This window comes from Brassica oleracea, chromosome C2, assembly GCF_000695525.1.
Source record: "Brassica oleracea var. oleracea cultivar TO1000 chromosome C2, BOL, whole genome shotgun sequence".
NCBI lineage: Eukaryota > Viridiplantae > Streptophyta > Magnoliopsida > Brassicales > Brassicaceae > Brassica > Brassica oleracea.
The window spans coordinates 8365107-8385013 of record NC_027749.1 but is presented as its reverse complement, the minus strand read 5'-3'; the positions used below and the strand labels follow the sequence as shown (position 1 = coordinate 8385013).

The window sequence follows — 19907 nt, the reverse complement described above, 5'->3', positions numbered from 1 at the left end:
GTGAAGAGAGAGAGAGAGAGAGAGAAAGAGAGAGAGAGAGAGAGAGAGAGAGAAGAGAGGCGTGAGAGATGGCTAAGAGAGAGAGAGAGTTGAGGCGTGAGAAATTATTTTAGGATTTCGGTTAATGGTATTGTTTTGTAATTTTGAAAATAGATTGAGGGTGTTTTTGTATTTAGAGTTTTTTTTTTCTAATCGCATGTTCTGGTCGCAAACGCTGAATTTCTCGGCGATCAAAATTTTTAATCGCGGGTCGCTAGCGTCTGGTCGCTGCGATCAGTCGCTGAACGTGCGACCGGTAAACGAACAACGTTTAGACACTCAGGTTGGTTGCCGACGCTAGCGACCTCCAAACGAACATGGCCTTAAACTCTGGAGGACATTCGAACTTTGAGCTTCGCTCAGGATCTTTTTTAAATTTTCATGCCTAATTCTAAAACGTCATGTGTAGGAACAATGTTCGTATATCTATTATTGGAGATTCATCGAAACTTCCAAAATCTCTTCTAAAAGTGATAAACGAAGTTGAGGAAGTTACAAATTAAAGAACAACACGAGGCTTCAGCTAATAGTAGCCGTTGGTTACAGCGGTAAATACGATGTTTTACAAGCGTGTAGAGGCATTGCGCAGAGGATGAAAGACGGTGAGATCGAAGTTGAGGAGATAGACGAGAGACTCATCGAGCAAGAACTGGAGACTAACTGTACTGAGTTTCCTTATCCGGATTTGCTGATAAGAACGAGTGGTGAGCTAAGAGTGAGTAACTTCTTGTTGTGGCAATTGGCTTATACTGAGCTCTTCTTTGCTCAAGAACTCTGGCCTGATTTTGGGAGAAGCGGTTTTATCGAAGCCTTGATGTCGTTTCAGCAGAGACAGCGACGCTTTGGTGGTCGAAAATCTTGAGTTTCTTTTGAAACGAACAAATTACTGTAACAAAAACTGCATATGATGTATAATAAATGGACATATTATACGCTAAGGGCATTTCCATCTTTACTCCATAGCGGGGATGAAGATGGTCTAAGAGTTAGGCTTTTTTGAGATATTACAGTTTCTTGTGTTACAAGCGATCGATGTAATTTTTTTTCTGAACACCAGCAATCGATGTAACTAACAAATAACAATAGACTTTGCGAACCAACGTCACTGGTTTCTTGTTTTACAAGATATCATTTTCAATAACAACTGATGCTAAAACAGAGTAATTTGATAGGAAAAATCAGATGAACACAACATAGTACACAAAGAAAAACAGAACAGAGAGACATAACATAGGATCAGATGTGATCAAATCCGACAGCCAAATCGTCTTTCCCTGCGTTGATACGAAACCAAGGCCTCTATAACCCTATCCTTGTCAAAGTCAGGCCAAAGGACCGGTGAGAAGAAGAGCTCGGTATAAGCGAGCTGCCACAATAAGAAGTTACTAATCCTCTGTTCCCCACTTGTCCTAATCAAGAGATCTGGACTTGGGAACTCAGTACACTTTGTCAGAAGCTCTCTCTCGAATAACGTCTCGTCCACGTCTTCCCCTCGGATCAAACCTTGTTGTGATTTCTTCACAATGCTCTTGCAAGCGTGCAAGATATCAGATCTCCCGCTGTAATCTATGGCCAAGATGAGATGCTTCTTCTTGTACCTCTTCGTAGCTTGCTCTGTCTCTTTGATTGTTCCGAGGAGAGATTCCGGGATCTTTTCAAGATTTCCAATAACAGAAACTCTTATTTCCTCACTATAACAATCAAGATTCTTGGTAAGAAAATGAGCTGATGGGAAGCTTTACTGTTTAAGAATATTTGCGAACTAAACTAGAAGAAAACAATAAAAAAATTATAGAACAAAACTTGATTGATGCAAATATTGGTGTTAAAGGTTATTTATTGATTATGTGAATAAGTAATTTACAAACAATATTCATATTTATATACCCAATATTTTTTATTTATTTATTAGTGCACCGAGATTTAAGTGACTTTTATAATCAAATATGTAATATGCTTAGTCATTGTATAACATACCTTTGGAAAAATTGGATCTTTGACTTGAGGTATCGTTGGAACAAAGACATCAAGCATTTAACTTCGATCTGAGTGGTTAAGTTGTTTAAGAGAGAATGAAGTTGAAGTACTTTAGGACAAACCAAAACAATCTGTATGTATGAAATCATCTCACCTTGTGTCTTCCCCAATTCTCAGTGGAGAAAGCAAACGCTGACACTGTTTCTATCCCTAGTTTGAAGCAGAGCTCAGAGAACTCTATCAGCCGTTTGGCTCCGGCTTCATGGCCTTGTGACGTCAGCAATCCAGCCCGTTCGGCCCATCTCCGGTTTCCATCCATTATCACTGCTACGTGCCTCGGCATTAGCTCTCTCAGAAGCCCTTTAGGTGTCCCCTCCTCTCCAGCCACATAAGTTCCCTCGTCACTACAAGAAAACAAAAAGAACAAAGATAGGTTAGATGAAAATATTAGTGGGAAATGTCGGCACGTTTTATCGAAAAACAGTATTTTACATTTCCTTTTCATCTTTCAGAGATTTTTTAGCTTGAGTCCATAGTCGGAGACAAGAATGTACAAGAAAAGAGAGGAGAGACAGAAAGCAACAGAGCAGAGACAACATCTTAGTGTGTGTGAAGAGTAAGTGTGTGTTTGTAGCAAATACTAGTTGTTTCTAGACTATATAATATGTAAATATCATCTTAAGATTAAGTTCTAAATGACTGGCTCTGGTTGTTTCTCTCACATTTTTATAAACCACCTCGAAAAGTGATTTAATTTACTATTCAACTAAACAATACTAAAGCATTGATAGACTACGTTCTTTTTCCGATTATGTGAAACAACCAAGTAAAATGATTAGTTCTGTCTCTTTGAATTAAGTATTGCTCAATCAATGAAATTGTCAGTTTCTTAATAAATTGTGTTATCTACCATTCAAAACCATACTGCCCCCATCTAGTAAAACGGGCCGCATGCTTAAATCATGATAGTTCAAAATAGTATTTTTAAAATAGCATATAAATTGTCGGTTGTAAAATTATATATTTAATGTTTTTCATAAATTTTAAATAAAAATAATAAATCACTGTGAAATGGTAGGTTATAATTAGTAAACGTACAAAAACAAACGCAAAGTATAGGTTTGAAACAACCGGACCACTAGTATACTTGAAACAATTTATTTGTAAGACATGAAATTGAAACTCTAAACTCGTAGACCGAATCGCCTCTGCCTTTGCTGATACCAAGTCAAGGCCTCAAGATACTCAGACTCGCCGAAGTCAGGCCATAGAACGTTAGGAAAGTAGAGCTCAGTGTAAGCAGATTGCCATAAGAAGAAGTTACTGATCCTTTGCTCTCCGCTCGTTCTAATCAATAGGTCAGGGTTTGGGAACTCACTACAGTTTGTCATCAACTCTTTCTCCATCACATCCTCGTCAATGTCCTCTACTTGGATCAGCCCGTTTTTCGCCTTTTCTGCAAGACTTTTGCACGCTTGTAAAATATCAAATCTTCCACTATAGTCTATTGCTATAATGAGATGCTTCTCTTCGTAGTTCTTTGTAGCTTCCTCTGCTTCTGTTATCAAACCTAGAAGCGATTGGGAGATTTTCGTCCGGTTTCCAATCACCGAGATCTTGATTTTATCACTGAATATATAAGAGAATGACAACAGTTTCTGCTAGGGTTTTTGAAAAATAAAATTTTCATAGTCTCATTCTTTTTCTTGTTTGTTTGTTGAAGGATGTGTTTTCTTATATAGAACTAGTTTCCTTCTTTAACCTTTTTATAGTATGTTTTAGAAAACTATTTTAGTTTTGAGTTTCCTTATATAATAGAAAACAAAAACTCTACAACTTGCTTTTAGAGAGGGGTTAAAACAAGATGTTGTGTACCTTCGGAAGAAAGCCATCTCAGACCTCAAATGTTTCTCAAACAGGGCCATCAGGCCGTTAACTTCATCCTGGTCAAAGAAAAAAAACGAGTTAAAACGAAATGTAAGAAAAGCTCTTGTAATTTTTTCACAAATTTATCTTTCATTATCATCATCACCTCAGGTCTTGCCCAATTTTCGGTGGAGAAAGCAAAGAGTGAGACAGTGTTTATCCCCATAGCGAAACAGTCCTTAGCATTCTCTATAAGCCTCCTCGCTCCGGCCTGGTGGCCTTCCGATGTACCGAGACCTCGTTTCTCCGCCCAGCGTCTGTTCCCGTCCAATATAATCGCCACGTGCTTTGGCAGTCTCCGGCGTTTATCTTCCTCTCCTATTGTACCACTACAAAATAGTTAAAGAACAAGCAAAATTTTGAGGCCTTCGTATAACAAACATGCAATTCTGCTAGAATATTCGAGATCCAACTTGAGACCCGCTTATCCATAAAACATTTCTCCGTTTATTAGGGTTCTTTCAAATTGCATGTTTTAGGTTTTTGTTTTGTTTCACAAAGATGTACTATTTATTTATTTCAGTTTTCTATGTAGAGTCAATGTTTATGTTTTTTTTTTCATTTATATCAACTCAATAAAATGTAAACTTCAATTATGTTTGATGAATTCAATTAATATAGAGTGGTTAAATATGATATTCAAAAAATGTACTAAAACGTTCAATTTTGTTGTTGCTAAACTAAAAGTAAAACATACAACTTCAGTTACGTTTGATGAATTCACATAATAGAGAGAGGTTAGATATGATATTTTCAGAATGTGTGGACTGTGGAATGTTAAAAATGCAACTTGAAATGTGAGGGATTATATTAGAGCAAGAAGTGTCGGCATTGATTTGAAAGACAAATAACCACGAATATGGTTCTATCAATATGGACTCACGCCCTACAGTAAGACGAAAACTCGAAGTATATTGGATAAATCAAATAGTTTTCTTAATTAGGTTGGCTGAGAACATATATAATTTGCTACTCTAAATTACAGGCGTGGTTGTGGAATCCATGGTTAGTTGAATATTTTCAGGTCAGACTTAAGGAGACTGTTTAATTTACCTTAAAATAAACTGGATAAGGAGCTCTTAACACGTACAAACTAATGATTAACAAATGGAGACGTACCTTTTCTCGTTATTCTCTTCCTCATCATCAAGTTGAGAAGCTACGAGTTTAATGAATCTGAGGATGTTTTTGAAGGAGAGACGAACACTAAGACGCCGAGTTACGATGATAACCGGGATGATAAGTAGAGCAAGACAAGTGAAAACAACAGAGACTATATACACCATTTGTTCCATTTCTTTTCCTTTTTTCCGAATTGAAGCACTCGACTATATGTACTTAAAGAGCTTCGCGTTCAAAGACGCTCATGATCAATGTAACACTTTCTCTCTCTCGCTCCCTCGCTTTTCTACACAAAGACAGGTCATACGTATTTAAGGTTTAATAAGATCCTACAACACTTGAAAATTGCTAAATGGTTTCTCACGTGATTATTAAAAGAATTGGCATCCCAGTTGTATCTACAAACTAGGGAAAGTAAAATGTTTTATAAAAAGTATAATGTTAACATTTTACATTCGTCAGGAAAAATAAAAGATATGATTCGTATAGATATAGCCACACTCTCACATTTTGTTTGCATGTTTACAGAGCCGTGCCAACATTTATAATTACGAAAAGGTTGAAAATAAAGTATCTCAACATTTTTTTAAATTACAATAATAAATGCTATGTTACAAAGAAAAACCATTAAAAATACCAACAAACTAAATATACATTCTAAAACATTTTTTTTTATATATATGCAAAATTTGTAGATGAATTTTTTTCTTCCCAACTTAATAAAAATTAAATATAAAACTAATCAACGAGTACCCTTGTTTTTAGACTTTTAGTAGAGGGGATGTTTAGGCAATCACTCAAGGTTAGTTGGAAATTGAAACGCACACCAGCACGATGTTCCAATAATACGGCCCAAAAACCGTAAAAGGCTGTTGACGATTATTATTAATTTTTTTTTTTGCTAAAATTTGGCGTTGACGATTATTTTTGCACTTGCTTTTTATTGAAAAAACTCGTGTTTGGAGTTCTCATATAGAAAAACACATGTAATAGTCAGTACTGATTTAGATATAATCAGTACGTATAAGTATAAGGACGGCAAAACAATTAATTCAATCAGTGTAACTATATATTGCTTTAAAATGTTGATATTTTAAAAAGTATAGTTATTACTTCTTGCTTGCACCTCTAGAATTCAAAGACATTTTTTTCTTTCTTTATAAAGATGTCATTCAACAGCAACGACAATGGTGTGTGTATTAAATATAACTGAATTTATCAAAATAGAAGTAACACTGAACATGGAACCGAAACTAAAAGGTTGTTTTTCTTCATTTTATAGCAGAAAAAAATATATTTCAATTGTTTTAAAGTTGATTCTTTGTCGGTGAAACCCCCCTCTTATTCTCCCCTTTTTGGTCTGCATGTAAGAGTATATACTTGAAGGTTCCGTCTTGTTTGAAGTGAAATCACTTTCAGATTCTGTAGCCTGATTCTCTTTGGTCACACTAGTGGTTAGTTCTTATGGCATAAGAGTTAGGCTTTGTGTTTTTTTTTTGGGTATTCAGATGATCACTGAGTTAGGGTTCATCTCCACTTAACTGTTTTAGCTCATAATGACTTCACTTGTTTCTTGAGATTCTTCTTCTTATCTAAGTTGACTTGAAGCTATCTCAGGTATTTTTGTAGCTGACATCAGTGAAGCTGAAGATAGAGAGCATTAACTCCATATAATCAGAGAAGTACCTACCACTCTTGCTGTTGGTTAGTCTAGAGACCCTTTCTAACTTTTGTTCTTACACATTCATCAGTTTATCATTTTTCTTTCTCATAAGTTGCACTTAATCTGAATGAAGCTGAGGTGTTGCGGGTGGGGTTACAAAGTGTACCATTGTGGTGAATACGTAAAGAGAGCGAAGAGGAAGATGACAAAACAAAGCAGAATTGATATCAAGGCAAGATCACAATGACGTAGAGGAGAAATAGGTATTGTGTATATTGATATCAAAGTGGTAATGCTTTACATGATCAATAGTTTCTCAGTTGACAACTATAAGCTATGGGAGATAAGATTTGTTGATCATTAGCTTACACATGTTTCCTCTGTATTGTATATGTTGATCTTATTCACGTCTTCTCCTTTACATTTACAGATTGATTAGTACAGCAAAACACAGAGTAATACCGTTCTAGACAGGAGACCGCTTCTTGAGTTTCTTGGCTATTCCTGCAAAGTACTTACCATGGTAATTTGCCTGCTCAATCTCCAGCTCAGTCGGCTCGCGCGACCCATCAGCTGCATAAGTCCCTGATCCATACGGCGAACCACCTTTCACCTCTCCCATCTCATACATACCTTTACCAAACGTGTACCCTAACGGTACAAATATCATGCCATGATGAGCCAGTTTCGTCACTGCCGTCAATCTACACACAACAAAACCAATCACTTAGCTCAAAGCTGTTTTAGCACGTGCGGTCGAACAGAATCCGAAAAAAAATTTAGAATATTTTAAAAATAATGTAGAAATTGGGATCTAAACTTTTAATTTTTCAGATATATACTTCTAAGTTTAATGATTATAACTTCAAAAGATACAAAGCTACATCATTATTTTGTTAAATAAACCGTTAGTATTTTTCTGGGCCTAAAAATAATTTGAGACGGCATTGGCTTAGCTACTATGTTCTACTAACATTGCTTATGTGCTACTCATGACTATGTTCTTACGCAGTGAGTTCTTGACCTCCACCGTGGAACCCCGTACTCCAGAAGATCCCGGCAGGTTTCCCAGCGAGAGCCTGTGAAGTCCAGAGATCACTTGTGTTGTCAAAGAACGTCATGACCTGTGACGCCATCACTCCAAACCTGGAAGGGAAACCGAACATGAACCCATCGGCTTCACCAAGCTGCTCCCCTTGAATCTCCGGCACATCGTCCGGTCTTGGAGCAGCCTGCACTTTCTCAAGTATCTTCTCAGGTAACGTCTCTGGTATTTGCCAGAGAGTTGCCTCCACGTCTGGAACTTCGTTCGCTCCTCTGAGTACCTCTCTTGCCATTGTCTCCACGTGGCCGTGCAACGAATAGTACCTACGAGGAAAACAGAGAACCGGATCGTTAAAACCAAACCGGTATGATAACCGGTACAGAATCTTGACTGAACAGATTGAATCAAGACTCACACTATATAAATCTTGGTGACAGCCATAGCTTGAAGCTTCGGGCACAAACTAGGATTCTTGTCACTCAGACGAAGACTTCCACGATCTGTTACAAATTAGAATCAGACTCGAATATAACAAGTTCTAAGAAAATAACTAACCTTTTTCGAAGAGCCAAGCCAAGGAGGAGAGGAATTAGCTTCGGGAATGATCAGGAACATATGAAGTTATGAATGTGTTCAAGTTTGGTGAAGATGATGATGATAACATGGCTAGAGTTTTGACCGACCATTTTTAGTCGATCACATGGGCTGATCTTCAAGCCCAATTAAATAAGAAATGAGTTCAGACAAACGCTGAACGTACCTCGTGATTAATAAAATTAATCATATATTTAAGAACAGTTGTCAAGTAAATGAATAATTTAAGAAGAGGATAATTACATAATCATTTTATAATAAGTTAATAACACTAACGCATTTAATAAATTTGTAAAAAATTAATAAAATATATAAATGAAAGGCAAATCTCTTAAGTAGTTCTTAAATAATTCATTTAAAATTTTTGTTTCTTAGATAGCTTCTAATGACAAAAATCACAAATTAGCCTTTATTAATGGTAAAAAGAACAATGATATTTTATCTTTGTTTATAATTTTAATTAATTATATAAAAAAAAATATTGACAATTTTTTCTTTCTGTCAATTTCTTTTTTAAATTTTCTTTTGAGAAACAAATTATTTAAAATTTTTAGGAAGATAATGTTTATGATATTTTCTGAATCTATATTTTTGCTGAATTCAAAAATGCCTTCATAAACGTGCAATTAATTTTTTTTTTGAATATAACTTATATGCATATTTAAAAGGTCTTCCTAAATGCGTATGGCATCTTCTTGAATTTGTTTTATATGTATATTTAAGAAAACATTACTTAATATTTGCAAATTTCTAAAATTTACAAATATATTTTAAATATGTTGATATCTTTATAAAATTTAGATATTAGTTGAGGATGGTCTGCCTAAAACTTATGAAGATGTTATACATATTCAAAAATATATTATTACATATATATAATTCAAATTAAGTAAAATGAATATTATAGCGCTCTAACCGTTCATTACCGAAGGGTTTCTTATGCTTGCTCACTGGGCTTGTGGGCCATATTCTGTGATAGGCAGTGCATTAATTTTTTTGGAGGCTCAAAAGATTTGTTTTGTCTTCACTAGCACCATACCGTGAATCACTTCTTGATATGTTACTCATCTTTTGACTACTCCACATCAAATACACTTAACTTTGTAGTTCTTTCTTGATGAGTACTCAAAAATATAAGTGTATTTTGGTGATATATATATATATATATATATATATATATATCCAATCAATTGTTATAAACCTTTTAACATATACTACCATACCATAAATTAAGATGTTACTTACAATCACCCCCTCTCCCCGAACGTAGTGTATCGTAAACCATATATTGTGAATTCACAAATGACTTCACGCTCATATGAGTTTGGCTCTAATATCACTTGTAACGCCCTCTCCCACAACTAATGGACCTCATACACCTGTTCACTCAACATGTGGGTCCCATCCCATGTGACGCCGGTGCTCTAATTTTTCAGATGCATGAAAGATTTGTTTAATAACTCTGCAATAACCATATGACCTTTCTTCGTGTTGTTACCTCACTCACACGATATCATAGATCAATTCCCGATAGGTTATCCATCATTTGACTACTCCAACTCAAACACATTTAACTCTGGAATTCTCTCTCGATATGTGCCTGAAAAGATAAGTGCATTTTGATGACATAGATACCGGTTTGGGAGATGAATTTGGGAACAAACTCTTCGTTAATAAGGAGAATAGTAATGATCCAATTTCTGGCCTAGCAAAATCTATTAGATGTGAGTGGCTGGGACATGTATATATATATATATATATTCATAAAAATCTTCTTAAATACACATTTAAGAATGGATATTTAAGTACATATTTATAGAAGACAAAAAAGTACATATTTATAAAAACAAATTCCTAAGTTTTATGAATATATATACATATTTATCAATATCTTTCTAAATATGCATATAACTCAAATTTGGAAAGATATCATGTAGCTCTTCATAAACTCCTTTTAAAGAAAAAATGTTTCTCAAAAAATTGTGAAGAATTCAAAAAAAAAAAACAAAAATTCAAATTCAAATTGTTTTAGAACTTAAAATGTTTTATTTAATTATTTATTTATTTTTATAAATCCGTAGGAAAATGATATAATTATCATTTACCTCTTTAATAAAACCTAATTTGATTATTTTGATGCTATAAATTAGTTTGAGAACAAAAACTTGTTTCAAAATTATTTGAGATAATCTCTCTAAATGAAATATGTATAAATATCTACAAGTACCAAAAATGAATGTCAAATGGCAATACATATAAGTACAGGAAAAGACTCCAAAGTCCAAACTATTAATACTAGGTACTGAACCCATATGATATCGTACGAAAAATAATTTTATAAAAATAAATAAATCGTATTAAATAATAATTTTTAATATAACTTGTTTATAATTGCTTTCGAGGAAATACATCATTAAAAAAAAATATCTTGCATGCAGTTATATTTCTTTAATGATAAATAGATTTTGACCCGCACATCCATACATGTATTTTAAAAAAAAATTAAAAATATACGGTATATGGTTATTGTACAGAAATATTTTGATATTAGCATTAGATTATTATTTGTGTTGAATATTATTATTTTATTATATACTCATTATTAACAGTATTGAATGTTGTTTGTATATATCTTCAAACTTTTAGGGCATATGAAATTGTTAGTAATACAATAAGTAAATAATTATTTGAATTGTTATTTATTTTAGAAGTTCTTTCAAAAATGACTCAAAATTTCAAATCAAACACAAAAATAACATATGTTTTTTTTGAAACTTTGTTTTGTCTTATTCACCTTAGAAGTTTTAGTTATTCACGAAAATGCTATCACTTTTTTTTTTTGAAAAAATAAGGCTTTTACCTTACCATCCTCATTTTCACCAAATATTTACAACTTTACCATTGACATCAATACCTCAACCACCATGAACTACCAATTTGAGAGTGTTAATACCGTAAAGTTTCGATTTTTTTTCTCATCCTTTCTCATTTCCTATCCACACAAACCACATATCTTACACTTTCTCTCAAAATTCATTAAAAAAAACTGAAGATTTTGATTATGTAAGGTTCATAAGCTCACGATTCTTGGTGATTAACGAGTATGTAGCTGTTGTGGTGAAGTTCTGGGTGATTGAAGAAACCACTCAAGTCATCTCACGAGTTCAAGGTATGAAATCGCAAACTACATTTTATTTTTTAGATCTGTTCGACGAAGAAAACTTCTTCTTCATCGAGAAAGAAGTCTTCTGGTCAATGCATATGTTAGTTTTGCAATTGACCTTTTGTGTGTTTTTAACAGAAGACTTCCCTAGAAGTCTTCTAACTTCTTTTGTAAACAAAAAATTTCGAAATTCCCAGAGAAGACTTCTTTAGAAGTCTTCTCGGATAAACATGTTACTTTTAAATTTGGCCGAAGTTGGTTAGAAATTTGACTTTTTGTAGAAAACTTCTATAGAAGTCTTCTGAAAGTCTTCCCTAAGTCTTCTCAATGCCGGAAGATGTCTGTGTGGGTTACTTTTGCAATTGAAAAATAATAGTAAAACATTTAATATCAATGAGAAGACTTCTAAAAGAAGACTTCTCGAGTTTAATTCTGGGTTTTGGTCAAACATTTTCCCGCGAGAGAAGACTTCTAGAGAAGTCATCCGATATTCTCTCGAAAAGTTAAATATAGTCAATTGCAAAAGTAACCCAGCAGACTTCTTGCGACATTGAGAAGACTTCTGGAAGACTTAGAGAAGAATTCTTTTGAAGTATTCTCCAGGTAGACCTCCCTAGAAGTCTTCTACAAAAAGTCAAAATTCTGACTAACTTCGGTCAAATTCAAAAGTAAAGAAGTCTTCTGTGGAAATTTCAAAAAAATTTCAATTTCAAAAGTAAGCCAATATTTACAAAGGAAGACTTCCAAAAATGTCTTATGTAGAGTAGACTTCTTAAAAAGTCTTCCTTCGTAAATTTGCAATTGCAAAAATGACCTAAATAGAAGATTTCTTTTGAAGTCTGCACAGAGTAGACTTCTTTTGAAGTCTTCCGTGGATGACTTCAAAAGAAGTCTTCTACGTAAATCTTTATTAAACTTCAAATTTATCCAAAATTAAAATGAATTTTTAATATCTTCTTGCTAATTCATGTTTATTAGTCAATATTTTAATATCGTCTTGCTAATTCATGTTTATTAGTCAATATTTTGACTACTGAGTCGAATTTATAACTTAATTGGTGATAATTATGAAGTTACAAACATTGATGTTTAATAATGTTTTTAACTAAACGGAGAAGTCTTCTGTAAGTCTTCCTAATAGAAGACTTGTTGAAGACTTCATAAGAAGTCTTCTCCAATGATTTTGTTTTATTAAGTTGATGTTCTGTGTTTGTGTTGTTTTCCTTATAAGATGCAATTTTTAACTTCTATGAGATTTAAAATTTCAACTTTCAATTAAAATTTAATTTTGATCTTTTGTGAATTTGACTAAGGTTTCTTGAGAAGTCTTATCTTTTAGTTTTAGCAAATTTTACTAAGTTTTTATGTTGTTGTGTTTTGTTATATGTGGGTAGAATGATTAAAATATTTTTTGTTATGTTACATCAATAACTTTAATGAAGTCAAGTACTTTTGACAAAACATGAAAATATTTACCATTCTTTTGATTAACATCTCTTAAAGTTTACAAAATAATTCACAACTAAAATATTACACATACAAATCATAAAAAGACCATAAACAAAATTGTTACACAGTTAGATATTATTCCTCAACATAGATAAGCCTGAACTCCATTTCACATCATCTATTTGTACCACTTTGGGCAGAAGACTTTAGAAGACTTTCTGAAGACTTTGTAGGAAGTCTTCTAGCATAAAATACATTAGAAAATTTTCCAAGAAGTCTTCTGAGAGTCTTCCAAGAATTATCCCAGAAGTCTTCCAAAATCTGTTTCAGATCTGAAAAATCTGCATATTCAAAAGCATTCAAATGATTTCAAAATATAGAAAACTTCAAAAATAAATTTTTAGATAATAAACAAAACAATCACATTAGGTGATCTATAATTTTTTAGAATCTAATATATAAAACACCCAAAATACATATCCAAAATTTATACCACTTTAGGCAGAAGACTTCGGAAGACTTCCTCAAGACTTCGTGGGAAGTCTTCTAGCATAAAATGCATTGGAAGACCTTCTAAGAAGGCTTTTAAGAAGTCTTCTTAGAAGGTCTTCCGAGAGTCTTCTGAGAAGTCTTCCAAAGTCTCTCAGATCTGGAAAAACCTGCAAATTCAAAAATATTCAAATGACTTCAAAACAGAGAAAACTTCAAAAATGAAAGTTTTATGCTTACAAAATAAACAAAACAGTCACACTATGTTGAATCTATAGCTTTTTAGAATCTAACATATAAACACACACATAAATTCATATCCAAAATTTAGAGATATACTTTTGAAAGAGTGAAAGATGAGAATCATGTAATAAAAAACCTGTAAAAAGAAGATAAATTAGTGAGAAGACATAAGAAAAAGTGAGAAATGAATATAAAGTTTGGTGTTTTGATGTTCAAAGAGATTAGAGAGAGGTTGGAGAGTTTTAGAGTGAGAAACATTACATTTTTGTTGCAATCATTTGAGAGGAAGAAAGAGAATGTGTAAATTTTCTTTATATATGGAGACAAAAATTCCAATTAATTAGTTTAAATATTTTCGACCCAGAAGATTTCTGGAAGACTTATGGAAGACTCATGGAAGACTTATGTAAGACTCATGGAAGACTTATGGAAGACTTTGATTTAGGCAGGAAACCTAAATTATTCCAAAATTTAGGCGGAAACCCTAATTTTACTTAAATTTAGGCAGGATGTGTCGGAAGACTTCTTTTTAAGTTTTCTGTGAGTCTTCTAGACCCTAAAATCAAATAAATATGCAAAAAAAAAACCTTTTTAAACTTAAAAAAACTTAGAAAGTGTTTAAATCAAATTATTAGATAGTTACTAAATTTATATAGGTCAATTTGAAAAAGGAAAAAAAATGAAGATAAGATTTCAAATCTAACCCTAAAGATACCAACAATACCAACATTTGTTACCAAACCCTAAACCAATGACTCATGAACCAATCTACATTCACTTATCTATGTTGAAAATAATTCAATTTCAGATAATAAAATTGACATCATTGAAAAATGTTTATTATTACATGATTTCAAATTTTAACCCATGAAAATATTTTTTATAAAAATTTTAAATTATTTTTAAGATCTAATCCATGAGAAGACTTTCTCTGGAAAACTTCTGGAATAATCCTGGAAGACTTATGGAAGACTCATAGAAAACTTATTGAAGACTTTGATTTAGGCGGGAAACCTAAATTATTCCAAAATTTAGGCAGAAACCATAAATTCTACTAAAATTTAGGCAGAATGTGTCTGAAGACTTTTTTTAAGTCTTATGTGAGTCTTCCAGACCCTAAAATCAATTAACTATGCAAAAACACTTTTTTAAACTTAAAAAAAACTTAGAAAGTGTTTAAATCAAGTTATTAGATAGTTACTAAATATATATGGGTCAATTTGAAAAAGAAAAAAAATGAAGGTAAGATTTCAGAATCTAACCCTAAAGAAACATACAATACTATAACATATGTTACCAAACCCTAAACCAATGACTCATGAACCAATATATATTCACTCATATATGTTGAAAATAATTTAATTTCAGATGAAATAAATTTACATCATTGAAAAATGTTTATTATTACATGATTTCAATTTTTACCCATCAAAATATTTTTTATAAAATTATAAAATTATTTTTAGGATCTACTGAACAAGAAGACTTACAAAGAAGTCATCGTAGAGAAGACTTACAAAGAAGTCTTCTCTAACGGAGGGTTATAATGGTAAAATTGAATACAAGTTTTTTGTTTATTCATAAGGGGGCTGTTATAATTTCACTAAACTTTTGAGTTACTTTTGCATTTGATTAAATTTGGGGTACACTTTTGTATTCAAAATCAAGTTTTGAGTCATTTTTGGCAAATTCCCTTTATTTTATGACAGTTTTATATTATTTATGTACATAAGTATTTAAATTGTTAAGATATATTGACATTTGAAACAATGATTAAGATTGACCATAAATAAAATGAATTGATTGTATTTTTTAAAAAGATTTTGTTAAGACTAATTAATTCTAAAAAATAAGATTAGTTAGTTTCTAATGAAATTAGATGTAATTAAGATATAATTTAAGAGTTAGTTCATATTGGTACTTTAATATAAATAATATAGATACTAAGAATATATATTTCATTTTATAGATTTGGTTGTAATAAAATTACAAATACGTCTATACTAAGTAAGATATATGTCCTCTTATCTGCTTAATTAAATTATTTTAAAATCTTGAATACAACTAAATATTTGAAACTAATTAAAATAAACACATTATAATCTAATTATTTACTAAATTAATAAGGTAACTTATACCGACAAGTTAGATATTCATGGATTGTTTGAGACTATTTAAAACATATGGATCATTAAGTTGATTTAACCCGCACTTTAACTATAATATACCTGTAATATAATATATATATATTTCTTAATTATTCAGGAAAATTCTACAAAAATGAGTTCAAACATCAAACTAGATGTAACAAAATATAATAATAGAAGTTTCAAAAAATAATATAATAATAGATATGTTTCCTTAAATTAACGATCGAGAATCATTTTGGTCAACATACAATGATGCCATTTGGGAAAAATATCATAAATATATGGTATAGGTTCATTATAAGGAAACCGAATCAACGGGATTTAATTAGGATTTGTTTCATTGCACTGTTTAAGTATAAATTCTACTACTCATACATCATTTTATGTTAATCTCCATTGAAATTGAAAAACTAGATTAACATATAATTCATTGCATAAGAAAAAGATGCGAGCATCTTCCTTTTGTCTGGTGCCATGTGTAGTTGTCTTCTTACTCGGTTTAGTCTCAGCAGTCACAGATGATCGTCAAGATAAACAGGTATATTAGTTTTTATAACAGTTAATAATAAATTTTATTTCTACCAATCACGTTTTATTATACATGTCGAAGATAATGATGATAATATTCGATGAAGGTGTACGTTGTTTACATGGGTTCACTTCCGTCTCGACCGGATTACACACCAATGTCGAATCACTTAAGTATTCTTCAAGAAGTCACTGGAGAAAGGTGCGATTAAATTAAATCACTCTCTATTCGTAAATTAGTTATAACTAGCCCACGTTGAGAGGATTCTAACAAGTAATACACACACATATATATATACTCTAGTTCGATGGAAGGTCGTTTGGTGAGAAGTTATAAGAGGAGTTTTAATGGGTTCGCTGCCCGACTCACCGAGTCAGAACGAGAACAAGTAGCCGGTGAGTGATCTTCAATCGAGAGACACTTATGCTGAAATGGTTTATAAAGGTTCAGTTAATCAGTTAGGTACTTGACTAAAACAATTTTATGTCTTGCATAGAAATGGAGGGAGTTGTGTCGGTGTTCCGGAGCAAGAAGTTACAAATCCAAACGACTGCGTCTTGGGCCTTCATGGGGTTAAAGGAAGGAAAGAATACAAAGCGAAACTTGGCGGTAGAGAGTGATACTATTGTCGGAGTCATCGACACTGGTGTTTGGCCAGAATCTGAGAGCTTCTCGGGCAAAGGATTTGGTCCGCCTCCGAAGAAATGGAAAGGTGTTTGTTCAGGCGGCAAAAACTTCACTTGCAACAAGTAATTCTCTTTAATGTCTCTCTTATAAGATTACTATTGTTTTTAAGAAGAGGATGACTTTGTTTTCAATGTTTCAGCAAGTTGATCGGAGCAAGAGACTACACAGGCGAAGGCACCAGGGACAGCGAAGGCCATGGTTCACACACAGCGTCTACAGCTGCTGGAAACGCAGTTACGGGCACAAGCTTCTTCGGAATAGGTAATGGAACGGCGAGAGGCGGCGTTCCAGCTGCTAGAATCGCTGCTTACAAAGTTTGCACCACTACAGGGTGTACCACAGAATCTATACTGTCTGCATTCGATGACGCAATAGCAGATGGTGTCGATGTCATTAGCATATCCATTGGGGATGACAATGCCATCCCGTACGAAAAGGACCCCATTGCAATCGGGGCTTTTCACGCTATGGCCAAAGGGATCCTTACTGTGAATTCAGCCGGAAACAGCGGTCCCAATCCAAACTCGGTCGTGAGCGTAGCGCCATGGATTTTAACCGTCGCAGCCAGCACAACCAACCGTGAGTTTCTCACCAAAGTTGTTCTCCAAAACGGCAGGACACTTTCCGTAAGTATCAAGTAACATTCCTATGATAATAGTATCTTCTCTGTCCCTTCATATGACTCTTTGTTTTTGTCTTAACAGGGGAGGTCAGTGAATGCTTTTGATCTCAAGGGAAAGAATTATCCTCTTGTGGAGGGAACTCTTGGATCTCAGGCCAAGGGAAAAGTATTGGTGAGCAGATATCCAACTATTTCGGAAACAGCTGTTGCAACCATAAATGTAGACTACAAAAACTACGCCTCCATTAGCCCTCGTCCTCTATCTGCTCTATCACAAGATGACTTTGCTTCTCTCCTCTCTTACGTTAACTCTACAAAGTAACAAAATATCTTTTCTCTGTTTCATACGTTTTACATTTTCTTAAGAGTCTGCTTCTTTGTCCTGATATGTATGTGTTTGTTTTCCGCAGGTCCCCACGAGGCACTGTTCTAAAAACTGAGGCAGTCTTTAATCAGAAATCTCCTAAAGTTGCTTCCTTCTCTTCTCGTGGTCCAAACACCCTTGCTGTTGATCTTCTAAAGGTTACATATCTTTTTTTTTTTAATATTTATTGGCTTTTTAAAACCGGTTTGACAGAAAATGTTTGATTGAAATGTAGCCGGATATAACTGCACCAGGAGTTGAGATTCTCGCTGCGTATTCACCTTTGGGTTCACCATCTTTAGGAGACCAGAGACAAGTGAAGTACTCTGTACTCTCTGGAACTTCAATGTCTTGTCCACATGTTGCTGGCGTGGCTGCGTACATCAAGACTTTTCATCCTGACTGGTCTCCATCCTTGATCCAATCTGCCATCATGACAACCGGTAACCAAAATTGTGATCCACCTTGTACCACAAGTAATCTTTTGGCTGATAACTCTGTTCTTGTATGGTGTCTTTTAATTAACGCTTACAGCATGGTCGATGAATGCTTCTGAAACTGGGGTTGCATCAACCGAGTTCGCTTATGGAGCTGGCCATGTCGACCCAATAGCAGCTCTAAATCCTGGGCTTGGCTATGAACTGAACAAAGCAGACCACATCGCCTTTCTCTGCGGCTTGAACTACACTTCCAAAACCCTTAAACTCATTACCGGTGAAGCTGTCACTTGCACTGGAAATACCTTACCAAGAAACCTCAACTATCCTTCAATGTCGGCTAAACTTTCTGGATCACGTAGCCCCTTCACCGTGACTTTCAACAGAACCGTTACCAACCTTGGCACCCCCAACTCTACATACAATTCAAAGATTGTCTTAAATCACGGGTCTAAGCTCAGTGTCAAGATTTCACCTAATGTCCTGTCTATGAAGTCGGTGAATGAAAAACTGGCTTTCACAGTGACTGTTACAGGCAGTGGTCTCGACCCAAAACTGCCTTCGTCTGCTAATCTAGTCTGGTCTGATGGCACACACAACGTGAGAAGCCCCATTGTTATTTATACTAGTGGCTGATGAGGCCACATGCATTTAACATATTTGATCTTCTATCATCATGATTATCACTACCGTTGCAATAAAACCACCATGTTGTTGTTATTTGTCTTTTTTTTTTTCTGTTAAAAAATGTTCCATGTCTAGCCGTGTTGTCTCGGGATCGTATATGTGCTAAATGAGATAATATTTTAGCTGTTGTTCTTAGCTTTATTAACCTGATCACTGAAGTGGTTAATATTTCAAAATTATGTTATATCCCTTTAGGTTTTGGGAGTGGAAATTCCCTTAGATGGACTGTATGGCCTTTTATGTGTTAAAAAAGAGACGACTATATGGCCTTTTAAATTTAGATTGATATGCAGTGAAGTAGCATGAAGAGAGATTAAAAGATTTAAAAAAAAAAAACTGACGGGATTCAACTTATTAAATTCATTACGGACAAAGCAATGGGCAGTAGCTCTTGGATCTTTGCTCTTTGCTCTTTGCTAAGAAGAGTAATTTAGCTTATACCCCTACATAGAAACAATATTAAGTAAATGCACATGATTTGATGTATAAGTAAATTACTATAGATCTTTAACTTGAATTTCCGAAATTATCCTTATTTCACTCTTTTTTTCTCTACATTTTTTTTCTTTTTCTCACATTCTTTTTGTCCTTACAATCTTTTTCTTCGTTTTTTTTTTCTTTCACACTTTATGTTATCCTCTTTCACTTCATTTTCTTCTTCATAATCAAATATTTAAGTTCACCTAATTTGATGGAGAAAACGAATTCTCCATAGAAACAT

At 33.6% G+C, this 19907-nt stretch overlaps 5 protein-coding genes across 5 annotated transcripts in view; 2 read left to right on the top strand and 3 right to left on the bottom strand.

Annotated features, from left to right (window-relative positions):
- The window catches only part of LOC106322906 (dehydrodolichyl diphosphate synthase 2-like), a 3920-nt gene extending 2776 nt beyond the window's left edge, over window positions 1-1144 (top strand). The window contains 2 exon segments of the mRNA XM_013761060.1: window positions 449-539; window positions 542-1144. Coding sequence (XP_013616514.1) covers window positions 449-539; window positions 542-901 — 451 coding nt within the window. The 3' untranslated portion in view covers window positions 902-1144.
- A 17-nt stretch (window positions 1145-1161) lies between these two features.
- LOC106322907 (dehydrodolichyl diphosphate synthase 4-like) lies at window positions 1162-2677 on the bottom strand. The gene is made up of 4 exons (XM_013761061.1): window positions 2509-2677; window positions 2171-2420; window positions 2017-2084; window positions 1162-1730 (listed from the first exon to the last, which is right to left on the bottom strand). Exons 1-4 carry the CDS (start codon window positions 2613-2615, stop codon window positions 1286-1288), a joined length of 870 nt encoding a protein of 289 aa, XP_013616515.1. The 5' UTR covers window positions 2616-2677; the 3' UTR covers window positions 1162-1285.
- A 398-nt stretch (window positions 2678-3075) lies between these two features.
- Window positions 3076-5511, bottom strand: LOC106325973 (dehydrodolichyl diphosphate synthase 5-like). Its single transcript, XM_013764022.1, has 4 exons — window positions 5062-5511; window positions 4049-4271; window positions 3892-3959; window positions 3076-3645 (listed from the first exon to the last, which is right to left on the bottom strand). The coding sequence occupies exons 1-4, from the start codon at window positions 5235-5237 to the stop codon at window positions 3201-3203; spliced, it is 912 nt and encodes a 303-aa protein (XP_013619476.1). The 5' UTR covers window positions 5238-5511; the 3' UTR covers window positions 3076-3200.
- Window positions 5512-6987: 1476 nt separating this feature from the next.
- On the bottom strand, window positions 6988-8449 carry LOC106324776 (probable NAD(P)H dehydrogenase (quinone) FQR1-like 3). Its single transcript, XM_013762758.1, has 4 exons — window positions 8328-8449; window positions 8188-8272; window positions 7736-8095; window positions 6988-7431 (listed from the first exon to the last, which is right to left on the bottom strand). The coding sequence occupies exons 2-4, from the start codon at window positions 8211-8213 to the stop codon at window positions 7194-7196; spliced, it is 624 nt and encodes a 207-aa protein (XP_013618212.1). The 5' UTR covers window positions 8214-8272; window positions 8328-8449; the 3' UTR covers window positions 6988-7193.
- An 8040-nt stretch (window positions 8450-16489) lies between these two features.
- Window positions 16490-19270, top strand: LOC106326963 (cucumisin-like). The gene is made up of 8 exons (XM_013764941.1): window positions 16490-16590; window positions 16717-16784; window positions 16886-17138; window positions 17216-17702; window positions 17781-18016; window positions 18109-18220; window positions 18298-18505; window positions 18597-19270. Exons 1-8 carry the CDS (start codon window positions 16490-16492, stop codon window positions 19133-19135), a joined length of 2004 nt encoding a protein of 667 aa, XP_013620395.1. The 3' UTR covers window positions 19136-19270.
- The last annotated feature ends 637 nt before the right edge of the window (window positions 19271-19907 follow it).

Coding starts and splice junctions, on each gene's coding strand:
- LOC106322907 (XM_013761061.1), bottom strand. CDS start 2,615: ATGTTGTCTCTGCTCTGTTGCTTTCTGTCTCTCCTCTCTTTTCTTGTA. Junction 2,421..2,508: donor CTGAAAGATGAAAAGGAAAT/GTAAAATACTGT, acceptor GTTTTCTTGTAG/TGACGAGGGAACTTATGTGG. Junction 2,085..2,170: donor AGAATTGGGGAAGACACAAG/GTGAGATGATTT, acceptor TTAACCACTCAG/ATCGAAGTTAAATGCTTGAT.
- LOC106326963 (XM_013764941.1), top strand. CDS start 16,490: ATGAAGGTGTACGTTGTTTACATGGGTTCACTTCCGTCTCGACCGGAT. Junction 16,591..16,716: donor CAAGAAGTCACTGGAGAAAG/GTGCGATTAAAT, acceptor TCGTTTGGTGAG/AAGTTATAAGAGGAGTTTTA. Junction 18,017..18,108: donor TCTTACGTTAACTCTACAAA/GTAACAAAATAT, acceptor TGTTTTCCGCAG/GTCCCCACGAGGCACTGTTC.
- LOC106324776 (XM_013762758.1), bottom strand. CDS start 8,213: ATGGCTGTCACCAAGATTTATATAGT. Junction 8,096..8,187: donor GTCACCAAGATTTATATAGT/GTGAGTCTTGAT, acceptor TTTTCCTCGTAG/GTACTATTCGTTGCACGGCC. Junction 7,432..7,735: donor GGAGGTCAAGAACTCACTGC/GTAAGAACATAG, acceptor TGTTGTGTGTAG/ATTGACGGCAGTGACGAAAC.
- LOC106325973 (XM_013764022.1), bottom strand. CDS start 5,237: ATGGAACAAATGGTGTATATAGTCTCTGTTGTTTTCACTTGTCTTGCT. Junction 4,272..5,061: donor GAAGAGAATAACGAGAAAAG/GTACGTCTCCAT, acceptor ACTATTTTGTAG/TGGTACAATAGGAGAGGAAG. Junction 3,960..4,048: donor AAAATTGGGCAAGACCTGAG/GTGATGATGATA, acceptor TTCTTTGACCAG/GATGAAGTTAACGGCCTGAT.